The 14,699-nt window shown below is 44.5% G+C and overlaps 1 protein-coding gene across 2 annotated transcripts in view; it reads right to left on the bottom strand.

Annotated features, from left to right (window-relative positions):
• Positions 1 to 13,971, bottom strand: part of pcsk5b (proprotein convertase subtilisin/kexin type 5b) — a 98,726-nt gene extending 84,755 nt beyond the window's left edge. For both annotated transcript variants that reach the window (XM_083644821.1, XM_083644822.1), the window contains exons 1-2: positions 13,529 to 13,971; positions 5,040 to 5,144 (exon numbers count right to left, since the gene is read on the bottom strand). In XM_083644821.1, coding sequence (XP_083500947.1) covers positions 5,040 to 5,144; positions 13,529 to 13,810 — 387 coding nt within the window. In that variant the 5' untranslated portion in view covers positions 13,811 to 13,971. The remainder of the gene's footprint in view (positions 1 to 5,039; positions 5,145 to 13,528) is intronic.
• Positions 13,972 to 14,699: the final 728 nt, after the last annotated feature.

The raw sequence follows: 14,699 nt of genomic DNA, 5'->3' as shown, positions 1-14,699 counted from the left end.
TTAAGTTATAAACAATGCGTGACAATTATACTTGAATGTTCGCGATATAGTCATTTCTACATCTCACGTGGCACAAGCCGCGATACATCAAGTATATTCGATATATCGCCCAGCCCTACCCCGTATACATCAGCCTGGCCCCCACATACATCAGCCTGGCCCCCGCATGCATCAGCCTGGCCCCCACATGCATCAGCCTGGCCCCCACATACATCAGCCTGGCCCCCGCGTGCATCAGCCTGGCCCCCACCTGGCCCCCGCGTGCATCAGCCTGGCCCCCGTGTGCATCGTCAAAACTAACCCGGTCACCAGGCAGTGTGCTGTGAGATTCTGCCTTCATCGATAATGCAGCCGGGGTTTGATGACCTGGTGTGGCGATGTGAGGTGTGTCGATTGAGCAGAGAGGAGCGGTTTACTTCAAACTAAAGCTGGGCAAAAATTTATCGTGATACATTTTTGTCATTATCAGGCGTCAACAGCAATAATTATCACAATATACATCATTATTACCAATATCTCAGATATTTTCCTCAATGATAGCACTGTGGTGGAAGACTGCTTTGTGACTGCAGGGAGCGTGCACAACCAGGTGTCTTATAGAACAAAGCATTATCAGTGAGGTAGACCGCAGATATTGGAGGTAAATATTGGACTTTTGGAAAGCATAGTGCAATCGTTTGGCTACAAAACACGTGGATTTGTGCTTCATGCAGAGGGTCAGCTTGTGAACAGGCAAGGCAGGCAACTGCTTGGGGCCCCAGTCCGTTAGGGCCCCCTGCGGCCTGACAAACTACTCCACAGCAGTGACCACAAACCCCTATCCATTAAAGAACCAATGGAAAATTTGCAGTGGCATTGAAACCTCCATGTCACCCCCTGGCCTGGACAATTTTGAATGACGTGAATTCAAGTCAAGTCAAGTATGTGACTCACTCATTCCCGTCAAACTTGTATGATTCACGTATTCTCTTGAATTGAAAGTGAATGAAGTAAATTAATTTATCTGGAAGTCAAAACGGAAGAGGAAAAAAGAGGATGTGGGGAAAAAACAAGTGGAGCAGATACTGATTAGGCAGATAACTGAATGCTGTTATTTTAGTATAGCAACCTATGGGGAGATAGGCTACTTGAATAAATTCAGCTAGCAATGGTGTCACTTTTTTTGTTTTTTGTTCGTTAACCTGGCTAAGCTAATAGTTAAGCTATTAATTGCTATGAAAGCAGGGCACACAATTAGCACCAGTCACGACTCACCAGCCAAATGCTGGTAATAAAATATAAATGTGCAATTGGCTGGTAGTAGGTAGATTTGATTCACTCACCACCAGCTAAAAACAAACAATGCTAATCCATTGAGTGGCTGGTAACAATTGAACATTCACGAGACATTTGGCCGGTGGACAAAAAAGTTAACTTTACACCATGTATGAAAGTTATGAATAGGCTAATAAAATATGTCCTAGGAACTTAAGGAATTCCAATGATAATATTGATGTATTTTTCATTGGTGTCAGGTTATTAATAAAATGGTGATGAGGATGGAGGGGCCCCCATGGAATTTTTGCCTAGGGCCCCTACAGACTCTAGAATCGGCACTGGCTTCACGAGCTGGTTGGAGAAAGTTTTATGGCCATTTTACTTTGGGGGGTGCGGCTGTAAAGAGTTGGCCCCGGAGGCTGAGATGCAACTTTGCCGCTAACGTGCGTCTACGAATGTCACTGGGGTGACGGGTAGATATTGACGGAAGTTTCAATTACAGGGTGAACTGTTCCTTTAAGCATTGTGGCTGCGGTTATGTTTCTTTCTTTGCTGTCACTTGAACTTCAATTGTCCATCTTTGTCACTAGCAGCTAAAGTGGCGGGTGTGTACCTCTTTTAAAAGTGCAACCAACCTTGCGTGATAATCAGAATCAGCTTTATTGGCCAAGTATGTACACATTTGAGGAATTTGACTCCGGTTTGCATTGCTCTGCAAGTACTGACACACAGAAAAAGTTAAAGTTAAAACAAACAAGGCAAGGGTAAATTTAAACATTTACAAAATGTTGCATTAACTACTACTGCATAAGTGTGGTGTAAAGCAGCGGTCCCCAACCACCGGGCCGCGGACCAGTACCGGGCCGCGAGCCGGTACGAGCCGGTCAAAAATATTTTCTTTTTTTTATAAACATAGGCTATAATATTATAGGCTGTGTGTGGTAGTTGAAACATAGTTTCAAGTTGACGTTTATTTATGTTTGTAGTTAAAACAAAAACATAAATACTGTATAGGCTACATACAGTACAACACAAAAGGCTGTTATTTACCCTTTGTCGCCACCTGTAGCCTGTACTACGAATGTTGGATAAGAAGATCCAGGATCTGTCCCTTGATCTGGTTTGTCTAAACCAGATCAGCTCGATTGTAGTTAACTTGTACTACGAACCTCGTTTGCCAGTCGTTAACTCGAACCAGGTTTTTCTAATCAAGTTGACTGCGCGTGCACATGAAAATGCCCGTGCACACGAGCTCGTGCCCGCAAAAGAGGCGTGGTTTTTAACAACTAGCCAATCACAATGCAATATGGACCGCTCAGCTCAGAACCGTAGCTTTTACAGCGCCAGACACGCCTATTTCCTCATTCATCAAAGCCATCGACTACTATGTCAGAATCAAAATCCGCATTGGATATTTTTAGTCTGTTCCCGAATGACTGTCTAAAGTTACCACTTTTATTCACATCAGTCATTTATTTGAAGAGCGGTTTCTGCCTCCACGTATCCTACAGCAGCTGAATTCACCCTCTCAATAAACTGCGAGTGGAAGCAATGTGTAGCCTAATGTCTCAGTCCAAAATCCGTAGACCATTTAGGCTCAACGAATAATAATGATGTCATGTTTAGTCGCACTGATTGAATAATTCCTATAGGCTATCAATAAAAAAAAGAATGATAATAAAATTAAAAGAGGCTTCTGAACGACACGGTATGTGCGGGCATAGATTTCATTTATAAAAAATAGCCTATTTTGTGGTCACATATATTGTCAGCAGAGTCGCATATCTCCATATTTCATATAATGATGCTGGAAATATGAAGTTCAATCACATCATACAGGCCAAAAGCAACACTTGCAGCTGCAAAATGCAGGAGTAGGCTAGATATGAATCATCTTAATATGGGATCGCCTGTGTGCAGGTGATCCCATATTAAATTGCTTAGATGTAGTAGGCCAGCATGTAAGCTATGACTATTTCAATTCCAACCCAACGTCAGTCTCAGCTCCATTGCGCACACGGCACCGTGCGCTTTGGAGACGTTTATGTAACCTTTTTATGCCGGTTTAGTGATATTTCTCCACTCACTATTCAGCTGCAATCGATCAGCGGGATCAAACAACGTATCTAGGCTACTTGAGAGCACAAAAATGAATATATAAAAACATATTCCAAAGTGGTATAGGGCTTAATTAAAATAGCCAACAAGTGCAAGGCTTTAGTCCTTGATTAACATTAACATTGATTACCATTACTCATTCAACATTACAATTCGTGCTCCTTCGGGAAACTCATCCAGAAAGGGGTTGGCCATTTTTCCAAACTGCTGATTCGATTGGTTCGTGGGCGGTGGATTTAAGGTCTAATCTTATCCTTGCAACTTAACCTGCTACGGACCAGGTTAAGTGTGAAGCATAAGTTGCTATGGAAATATATGTCGGTAAGAAGTTAACTTGCTTTGTAGTACGGCCAAACCAGGTTTAAACCTGAAGTTACCTCGCTAAACCACTAAACTGGCTTTGTAGTACAGGCCTCAGGTGAGTAAATATATATGTAACTAAGCCATACCATTCAAATTGACAACCGGTCCTTGGCACAAAAAAGGTTGGGAACCCCTGGTGTAAAGTGTCCATTTTAAATACGTATACCGTATATGAAAGAATGTATAATGTACACTAGTATATGTAATCTAACCTCACAATGGACTGCTCAAACCTTTAGCACACTTTTTCTATTTATATCAGACAAGGACAATTATATTTAGATAAATAATGTTTTAGAACCTACCACTTTAATAAATACTGTAAAAGCTAATGTTGTAGGGTTTGAGAAGACTGGGAGAATAGGCAATTTATCACTATTTATCCATGAGAGCTGTGTTCAAGACTATGTTAAATGGCAGCCAGGGAAACAGGGCTCTGACCACACCAGCTTGCTGAGAGTTGGCATTTTGGATAGATGTGATGCAAAATGCAATACAATGCTGTCCTCATAAAGCTGTGTCCCTGCAGCCCGTGTGTGTGTATGTGTGTGTGTGTGTGTGTGTGTGTGTGTGTGTTGTCCCTGCAACAGCCCGTGTGTGCAGGAAATGCCCACACGAAACATGTGTGTTAGAGAACAGGCCCGAAGAGTCAACGAGTTTGAGCATAAACGTGTATTTCCATGCATCATCCAGTCAGTCCCCCATGCTGTATGTATACAGCAAAAATGTAATGTAATTTAATTTATTGATTCAATTTGGTGACTAATATCTAATAAGTCATCATATTAACCAAATCATAATGTGATTACTTTTATTAGATGTCTGTCACCAAATTAAATTCATTACTTGTTGACCGAAATCTAAGTCATCCCATTGACCAAATAATAATGTCTTATCAGTCATTAGTAATTGTGGCACAACAGATAAGCTGGTTTGAAAGTTTTGGGACTTTGAGATAGCTTAGGGTTTAGTGAATTGACTCCCCTTATTGAATTATTGTCGCCATTATAAACAAATAATGAATTTACTTATGGAATAAATCTACAATTTATCAAATGACCATATATAGTAAATATGCGGTTGCTATCAAAAAACGGGTCTAAGGAAAGTACTTGTAAAACACCAGTCTGCGAAACAGAAAAATAGACCAATTGGAGAAATACAACAAGTTGCCTTGGTAACCACCTGGGATCTCGTTTCAGCTGCATAGCATTCATATGTCTTAATGCACAAAAAACCTGCCTGCAGTGGCCCAATTTGGGTCCCATCCTATAATTGAAGAAACAGTAGAATAGGCGTACCTTGGGCTCCATGGAGATGAAACTATGGCGACCACGGCTGGACAAAGTGGACCTCTTGATGGTCTTACTGTGGTAGAAGTGGTAGTGGTCTTTCAGATCCCCGATCTGCAACACACACACACACACACACACACACACACATTGTTATACATGTGAGAACACTCCATTTAGTTACAGTCGCTAACCCATTATACTGTCAGTATAACCTTACTCAGGGATGCAAACTCATGGAGAGTGAAAAAGGTGACAGATACCAGGGCAAACTCAGAACCTAATTGTGATCAAAAGGTGACTGTCAGTGTCACCTAAAGATGAACAACAGTTTGCATGCCTGCTTACTATAACTTCAAGTCTAACCATAAAAGCAATGACTTTTTCCAAACAAGATACCAAACTAGAAAAATGTACTCAGTAGAGTGCAGATCTCCGCCAAGCACCGCTAAGCTCAACCATGGCCAAATCGAAACCCAACTGCAAAGGGGACGGCTACGGGAAACACCAGAGGATGACACGCGCACGCACGCACGCACGCACGCGCACACACACACACACACACACACACACACACACACACACACACACACACACACACACACACACACACACGAAAGAGTATAATAAATATACACATTATTACAGTTCATTACAGATTCGTTACTGGAGTGGACAGCTATTGGAAGATGCTCTCCAGAAAGACATGAGTAAAGGCTGTTACACACCAAGAGTGATGCGAATATACGTACAGGCAGCACGAAATTGCGATGCGAATTTTGACACACCTGTCAATCACAGCAACAGACGTGTACACGTCGGAAGCGAATTTCTGAAAAATCAACCTTGGTCCCGAAAAAATAAACGCCGCAATAACGCTCAGCGAAACTTCGCCGTTGGTATGCACGGTTGCATTGACTGATATAGGTTCGGAAAATATCATTGACGTGCGAATTAATCGCACACACAAAAACGCTCCCGATGTGTAAGGACCATAAGGAGTGGACAGGACTGTCTTCAAAAAGAATAAAGAAAAAAAAGTGAATAAGGAGGCTGAAGGTAGTAAAGTGACATGGTTTTCTAATTTCATTTTATTTTTTGGGAGATTTGTTGTAGGTATGTTGATACGCAAGTTTAATTGGGCTTTTACGCCAGGTGAAAAGACAAAAGAGATGGACTGAAGCAGGCAGACAGACAGACAGAGACAGAAAAGACAGACAGACAGACAGAAAAGACTACTGTAAACAGACAATGACACAAAACGATAGAAAGGGCAGGCAGAGTGAAAAATCTGACAAACGTACAGACGCACGCACGCGCACACGCACGCACGCACGCGCGCACACACACACACACACACACACACACACACACACAAAGACTTTGAGTGGCAGGGCGATGAAGAGGAGAGAGAGAGGATATGCAGGCAGGCAGACAGTGACAGACAGCCAGCGAGCTGCTGGTCGGTGATTACTTTAAATAATTGATAAAGACCATTCAATCCCTCAGACGATCAAAGTGTCATGGCTGCCAAGGCTCCTGTGGCGCGTCACTGATCCATGGCTGAGCTCCACCACCACAGGCCCCGTTAGATCAGCTTTCAACTCAACATTCACACACACACACACGCACGCACGCACACTCACACAAGACACAAACACACGCAAACACAAACACACATTCTCTAACTTACTAATAAAAGGAGAGGCAACCAGTGCCAGTCTGCCGAGCTGGATCACATTTCAGCACATGCAAATCATGGGTTTAACACACAGCCCACACCAGACCAGGCAGGTTTAACACACAGCCCACACCAGACCAGGCAGGTTTAACACACAGCCCACACCAGACCAGGCAGGTTTAACACACAGCCCACACCAGACCAGGCGGGTTTAACACACAGCCCACACCAGACCAGGCAGGTTTAACATGCAGCCCACACCAGACCAGGCAGGTTTAACACAGCCCACACCAGACCAGGCAGGTTTAACACACAGCCCACACCAGACCAGGCAGGTTTAACACACAGCCCACACCAGACCAGGCAGGTTTAACACACAGCCCACACCAGACCAGGCAGGTTTAACACACAGCCCACACCAGACCAGGCAGGTTTAACACACAGCCCACACCAGACCAGGCAGGTTTAACACACAGCCCACACCAGACCAGGCAGGACAATGTGCTTCTAAGGCGCTCTGCATATTAACAGAGTGTGCTTCCATGAAAAGGTGGCTGCAACTCTGGATGTTTGTCATGGCGTTAAACAAGTAGTCGGTCGCAGGCGCCCGAGAAGCGCAACAGTAGATTCCCTGCCTACCAACACGAGGGTCGCAGGTTCCTTGCCCCGTGTTACCTCCGGCTTGGTCGGGACGTCCATACAGGCACAATTGGGCGTGTCTGCAGGCGGGGAGGCAGATTAAGGGTAGATGGGAGGTCGCTGCACTAGTGTCTCCTCTGCTCAGTCGGAAGGCCTGTTCTGGGGGAGGGGAACTGGGGGGTCTGGAAATACATGGCGGCTGGCAAAGCTTTAGAAAGTACAGTATTTAAAAAAAAATCCAGTTTGCAGTTTGTCTCTGTTGAAGAAACATGGAGAAGTGGCGCAACAGTCCCCAGAATTCATTACAGTGTGTGTGACATTTTCATGTTCACAACCTTTGTCAAACCGTCTACTCGAGGTACAAAGAGCAGAAACACTTGTTTTATTACCTCTTCAAGATGCGTCTCCCATTCAATGTGCATGTTAGACACGCCAATGTAACAACATCCCCTAAACGTAATAAACCACAAACATAATACAACTCTGCAGCTTTTAATGTAATAATCTCACGAACGTAATACGTTTTCAAATGTAATGGCAGTCCTCAAAATGCCCGGCCCCGACACTGCAGTGCAGCAGCTTACACTTGGCTTTGTAATAGAATTAATATGATGGCAGTTAATAAGGACCAGAATATGTGCGAAGAAAATGTCATAAGAGTTGAGTTTCCATCCACCTGTTTTTATGCAAATTTTCAATTTGGGCATAAACAACCTGAGTGGAAACGCTGCAAAATTCTAATAAACCTCCAAATATGGCAAAATAAAAAGTTTTGGGGGAGGTGGAAAAGTTGGCGTTATTAATAAAAGGTAAATGCAATAAATGCAGTGGAAACATTAAGTGAATCTTCCATCGTCTCGTCTCGCCATTAAAAAAACACACAGTTTCATGTTGACATGTCGGCGCAGCCTACACTAAATAGGGCTACACTTCAAGTTGTACGGTAAATAATGGTAAAATAAGCAGTAAAATGTTTAGACCGCCGTAGTGTGTTTAAACAGAAGAAGACTGGGATAATGTTAATGCGACTCACTTCTAGAACTGCTCCGTGGATTATAACGTTATGTTTGCCAAATTGAAGCGTGGCACCTGGTAATCCCGGAATTGCACCGTATGGTCTATGTACCTTTGTAGATCATCAAGAAACTTTAAATTAATAACGCAGATTATGTTAGTGCCGTAATTATCCCACTGTGGGATGACATTAAGAACTACAGTACTACGAAGAACACACTGGCACAAAAAGCGCTGTTGTTCACACTACCCTTTAGCAACTTTATGCACTTTTTTTAAGTGCCCCGAACATTTTGTAAATTCCCCCTTTTTTAGACAGTGGGGGCAAACGTTGCCCCCAAAATATGTTTTAAATTTCCTACACTGGTGCAGCTAAACCCACTTTGATGTAAACTCATCCTAAACTCTAGCCGACTGACAACATTAGGTCAGAGGGACATGCAGGGGTCACTGAATTACAGTCCACTGCACTTCCCTCCCACCAATCACACAATCTTTGGTTGTGTTATAGGGTTACCTGGGGTTAGTATGCTCATGCTGCAACCAATTTGTGTGGTGCAGCCGCTTGCACTTCAGTGACATACTGTATGAATGACGTGATGCATCATCACTAACACTTTTTCACTGCCAGCAACAAGTACTAAACTTCAACTTCACCTGCTACAAACCACAGATCCAACCTGACTCAGGAATGCCATCGGGAAAAACAGAAGCAACCCGCGCCCCCCCCCTATGGAAATTCTGAGGGAATAAATGGCACCAGCATTGATTACTTTTACCAATCATTATAGACTTTGATGATTAGTTTGGATAGAAAATACTTAAGTAAAGTTGTGTTTTCTTCATATGAGAGATATTTGTGAAATGTAAACATATTCTCTTATTATCAATTTTAGTATTGGGGAAATTCTCCAATACTCTGTCCTGAGCTGAGATCCTCCCCCTGCATTTCTACAGCACAGTCTTCTCCCATCTCTAAAAAAAAAAAAAAAAACACCGGTCTGAAGAGATATCCGCGTCAGCTGATTTAGACTTAATTTTGGCCAGTGTCTTAGTCTGGGAAGGGGACTCCATGGTTAAGAGGATTACCCAGAATTCCCGAATGCGGTGCTCTCTCACTCCATGCCAACTCTTTTCATCCATCCCTCCATCTCTCCTCCTTACTCCGTCCATCTCCCCATCATGTGTGCTGCTTATCTTTGTCTCTTCTCCTCTTTTCCACCCCTGTCAACTAGACTATATTGTCCAATGTCCCTATAGCCCTTTTCCCACATGCGCTTTGTACCGCAAAATGACCGGAACGTGGTCTAATGCCTGCATGTCGGAAAGGTGTCGTGCCGGTATAAGCGCGACCCCGTCGTCGCGGAGATTTCACCACTTTCGAGCCAGTCAGAAGAGCGGTATGCGCTTTAGCGGATACTAGTGAGAAACGGGTGCAGTCATTTTCCGCGACACTCTCATGGGCGAGGTGTACACACGTTGCTTAATGTTCCAGCGGGCATAATCTAATCATTCGCGCACATTAAAGCAAACTGCCGAAATGATCTTGTGATAATAAGAGCAGTAGCCTATGTCAGCTTCATGTGTGGGTGTGCTGATTTTCCCCTCTCCTTTCTGCTCGCTCTCTGGCCACAGTCCGTCCTCCTCCTTCAGTCACAGACCGACAGGGACTAAGCAAATGCACGAAGCGAAATGTGGAAGTATTTTGCTTACGTTGCCGACAGCGAAGGCAAGCCCGGACACATCAAACAAAGCCAGTCTGTAAAAAGTGCTTCAACGCGACGCAGGTGAACGGATAAACAAGCAAACTTATTTCACCATTCGGAGTTTTGCCGACACGTCACTCCCCACCCGCTCTGCAGTGCCGCCCCGCCCCCCAACATACAGGCAATTTCGCTGATAGATTCCGACATGCGAGAGGAGAGGTGTGAAGGGAAATGTCTGATATTGACTTACAGGTAATTTTCCGGTACGCATGTGGGAAAACGGCTTATGTCACACATCCTCCCGACCCATCCCCCTCTTCCCCTGCTGGCCGCTTTGCATCCCTTCACACTTTAAAACCTCTTATTTATAGTGACGCGGGGACGGATGCACCCCAAATTCTTGAAGGGGCACAAATTCACACATTCCTACAGATTTTTTTTATATTCTACATCCCTCAGCATTTGCCCTTTCTAGATCTAGTTACATTCAGTAATTACTACTGATAGAAACACAAAGACAGAGATAGTGTGACAGAGTGAGAGAGACATGTACTGAATGAACTGATTACTTTTACACTAAATATTTATATTATTGTGAAAACAATTGACATGTACTATTTAAATTGTACATGTCGCATGTCAATTTTGTTTTCATTTTGATGGCATTATCACTTTGTAGATATGATGAGTCAATGACAGCCCTTTTACACCGTCTGTTCAAGCCGGGAATGTTGTGCCGCTATTACATTGTTACATTGTACACAACAACATTACAATGTTCTTACAATGTTGTTGTTGTTGTGTGTGTAAAAAGCTACAAATAAGGAATAGGGGGGGTAATTTTCTTTCACCTTTCATTCCAGCAGCAGAGGTAGTAATAGCGCCGAATTGACATCTGTGTAAAAGGGTTCTTTATGGCAATATCGCGGGATCTGTGTGTAATTAGGGCAAATAAATGCCAAATAACTGCATTTTAGAATAACTTTAACAGCATAACCCAAGTGTGAGAAAAGTGACAAGTGTTGAATATTTTCACGGCACTAAACATGAAAAGAGTCTACCTTAAAAATTAACACAATCATGAAGCTTCCTTGCATCGCGGGTAATTTCTACAATCTTCGCTTTTTCACAAACATAAAACTCACATTTCCATTTGTTCGGTTGCCACTAAATATTTGGCAACTAACATTCTACTTGCTTCCTAAAAGAAAACGTTATAACGATATAATCTCTCCGATCTTTGCCTCTTGCCTCACAGCGATGAGTCATTGCAGTAGCATCATGCTATCTACCGGTAGTCAAATAGTCAAATGGCTTCAAGCGGGTATACTGTAGTATACCGGTACTTTGTATTTTTATTTAAAAAAAACTTGTTAGGAGTTAGGACTGTTCATGAGTACAGACGAGTAGCTTTTCAGAAACAGACTTGTAGCTGCTTGTGATACTTTGATTCGAAAACGCAGCCAAAAGCATTTGATCTACCTGTTATTTCACTCATGTATCAATGTATTTGTGTTTTTAATTTACGAGCATCTGTGTAGTAGGTACAACAGCATGTCATTTCCCCCCACTTAGCATTCTCAGTGCCTCTGCAAAATATGGCAAATGAAGGCCATTATAATCAATTTCAGAGGGGTGGTGGTGGTGGGGGGAAAGATGGTGGGGAGGGCAAAGTTCACATTATGAGACCAGAGAGCGCTATTATCGCTCCCACGGGAGCGTCTTTCAGCTGACCCCAAAAACCAGGAAGTGAAGTAAACCTCCTTGTCTATATGAGGTGTCAAAGTCCAATGAACGCTCCATATTGAGATGGAAATTAGGGCGAAGGGCGGGGGTTGGGGGCAATGCTGCGCTCCACAGGGGAATTCCTATGGGGGTTGGTATGGGGGGGAGGAGGAAACTGGGGTAAACTGCACTACACATTCGTTCCCGTAAAAGAGAGAGAGGGGATAAACGGGGCCATTAAGGCCTACTCTCTGGGGAGTATAGTGGGTGGGCGGGCTGGATGAGGCGCGAGGGGGAGGGCGAGAGAGAGGGGGGGGGGGTTCAATAGCTGTTGACTAGGCTACCCCACAACAACCTGTCAGAATGCCCCCCTCCGCTCCACGCTGCCTTCATGTTGAGTGCTGGCAAGTGCGGGCTTGAACTAGCCACCTATCTCGGTCAGCAGACTCCGCGGTGTGTGTGGGCTCTTTCTTTTGTCCACAAAGGGCAGAAGGATTTCTCTTTAAACTTTTTCCAACAACACTGCTCACTGGCTACTAGCCTGCAGCCTTGCTCCTGCACAGGCCTCTGTTGATAAATAAAAATGACATGATTTCAAGAGAGCCATAACAAGTCTCACGCAGTGTTTTCCATGTATATAATATTGATATATTTGACAGCAGCGGTGGTTGGGATTAAGTTTAGGCTTGGCTAAGGGATCGGTTCCTGCTCTTGGCCTCAGTGACAGAATCCAGCTCTTCAACTGTTCTTTGTAGATTATGCCTTTAGGCCTGATGATTTAATTGGCCCAATTACATTTGTTGGTGAAATACAATGTGCTTTGTTTTATTTAACGTCTTCTCTATCAGTGGTAGCTGCAAAAATGAAAAGAGGAGAAACAAAGCCTATCTCTCTGAAAATGAGCATCAACCAAACAGCAGAACGAAATCCTATGCATGTAGACTCCAGTGTTGTTTTGCAGCAGCTGACACAGAGGAGAGATTCAAATGGAGAATACTGTGGCAGCTTGGCACAGGGACTCTCAGTGTGAAATATCTAGTCTCTCTCTCCCTCCCTGTAATGTCATAAGCATATTGCCAGATTATTCACTTTAAAAGTCAATGATGCCAAGCAAAGCAGTCAGGAGGTGCAGGATAGAGCCACCCCCCCCCCCCCCCCAACAACATCAACAACAACACATCAATAACAAACTGTTTCATTATGGCAAAAACACACTGGAGTGTTAAAAAGTGGGCTTCATAAGAGACTGCTTGACAGACTGCAGACCGTTTGTTGTCAATTCCCCTAAACAAAACACTGCTTTGAGACTTTGATAATAGTGAACTCTCTCTGGATCTCCAAACTGCACATGAGCTGTGCAAAACACAGAGCAGGCACCTGTTGTGCCGCTGTCTTTGTTCACTGCAACCTCTTCTGTGTGTGTGTGTGTGTGTGTGTGTGTGTGTGTGTGTGTGTGTGTGTGTGTGTGTGTGTGTGTGTGTGTGTGTGTGTGTGTGTGTGTGTGTGTGTGTGTGTGTGTGTGTCATTCATAGAAGAGGTATATGCATCAGGTTTGGAGGGCTATAGGCTCCGACCTTGAACCCCATACCGCCAGCCTGTCTTTTTGGTAACCAAAAACAGACAGATAAAAAAAGAGAGAGAAAAACGCCTCCCATTGGTTCGTTTTGTATTATGTGGTGCACAAATACGAAAACAAAAACTTGTGATGGAGCCAGAGGAGAGAGACAACCTACCTGTCCCATGTTCGTATAGCCATATTTTTGCGCTATCCGTTCAGCCAATACGGGTCCCCCGGCTATCCTGAGCGCCCAGTGGTTCGTGTAAGTCCGGGCTTCGCATGGTGGCGGGCACGCAGAGCCGAGCCAGAGCACCAGGACACAGCAGAGCGAGCTGGAGCCTCTTCTCCAGGCGGCGGTGCTGCGGACCATCTTCCCCAACACTTTTCTCCTCCTCCGCCTCCTCGGCACGGCCAGGCAAACAACCAAACTTCTCTCCTCGCCGAGCAAGACTCTCATAGAAACCTCAGCTGTCCAGGAAGAGCAGAGAGAGAGAGAGAGAGAGGGAGAGAGAGAAGGAGCGGAACAAATATACCTTATCCTTCAGTCAAGCTCTGCTTTCCACATGGGAGAGAGTTGGAAGTTTGAGTTGCGTTGTGTGCTCGCTCTCTCTCTCTCTCTCTCTCTCTCTCTCTCTCTCTCTCTCTCTCTCTCTCTCTCTCTCTCTCTCTCTCTCTCTCTCTCTCTCTTTCCACGGAGCACGAGGAAGCGTGTGTTGTGTGTGTGTGTGTGCGTGCGTGCGTGCGCGCGCGTGTGTTTGTGTGTGTGTCAAAGCTGATTCGAACAACTCGGATGTTGGTCGTTCAGCTCATCGGGCTTTCATGTGGCGAAATGGCTACAGCGCCTCCCCCCCAAATAACTAGCTGACACTCCGGAGAGTAGAAACAACTCAAGCCGCGGGGTTTCCCTGCCGGGCTCCGCTGGGTCTTAAAGATCAGTGGGTTCAAACTTTTTCACGTGAAGGACCCCAAACCCCAAACTGACCCCATTTGATCATTGTCAGAGGGTCCCCCATCTGAGAAGATGTTCTTTTAGATGTTTTATTACAGAAAGTGCGTGAAACCATTACCAAAATAGTACATTCGGTCATGGTGTTACTTAGCTTATGGTGGAAATAAATTATTCCCCTTGTTCCTGGCCTGGGGAGCCCCTGGAACCCCCTCAAGGACTCCTGGGGGTCCCCAGACCCCACTTTGAGAACCATTGGATTAGATGTCAGATCACCATGGCAGGTAGGAGGCTGCGGGCCTGCGTCAAGTGTGAGGAGGCTCAAAACCGAGGGTCCCGGAACCAGCTGGGGTCCCGTCAGGGGATGCAGAATGAACCAAGGAATACAGAGAAAAGTGGA

Source organism: Poromitra crassiceps, assembly GCF_964638095.1.
Source record: "Poromitra crassiceps genome assembly, chromosome: 10".
Lineage (NCBI taxonomy): Eukaryota > Metazoa > Chordata > Actinopteri > Beryciformes > Melamphaidae > Poromitra > Poromitra crassiceps.
This window is presented reverse-complemented; position numbering and strand designations above follow the sequence as displayed.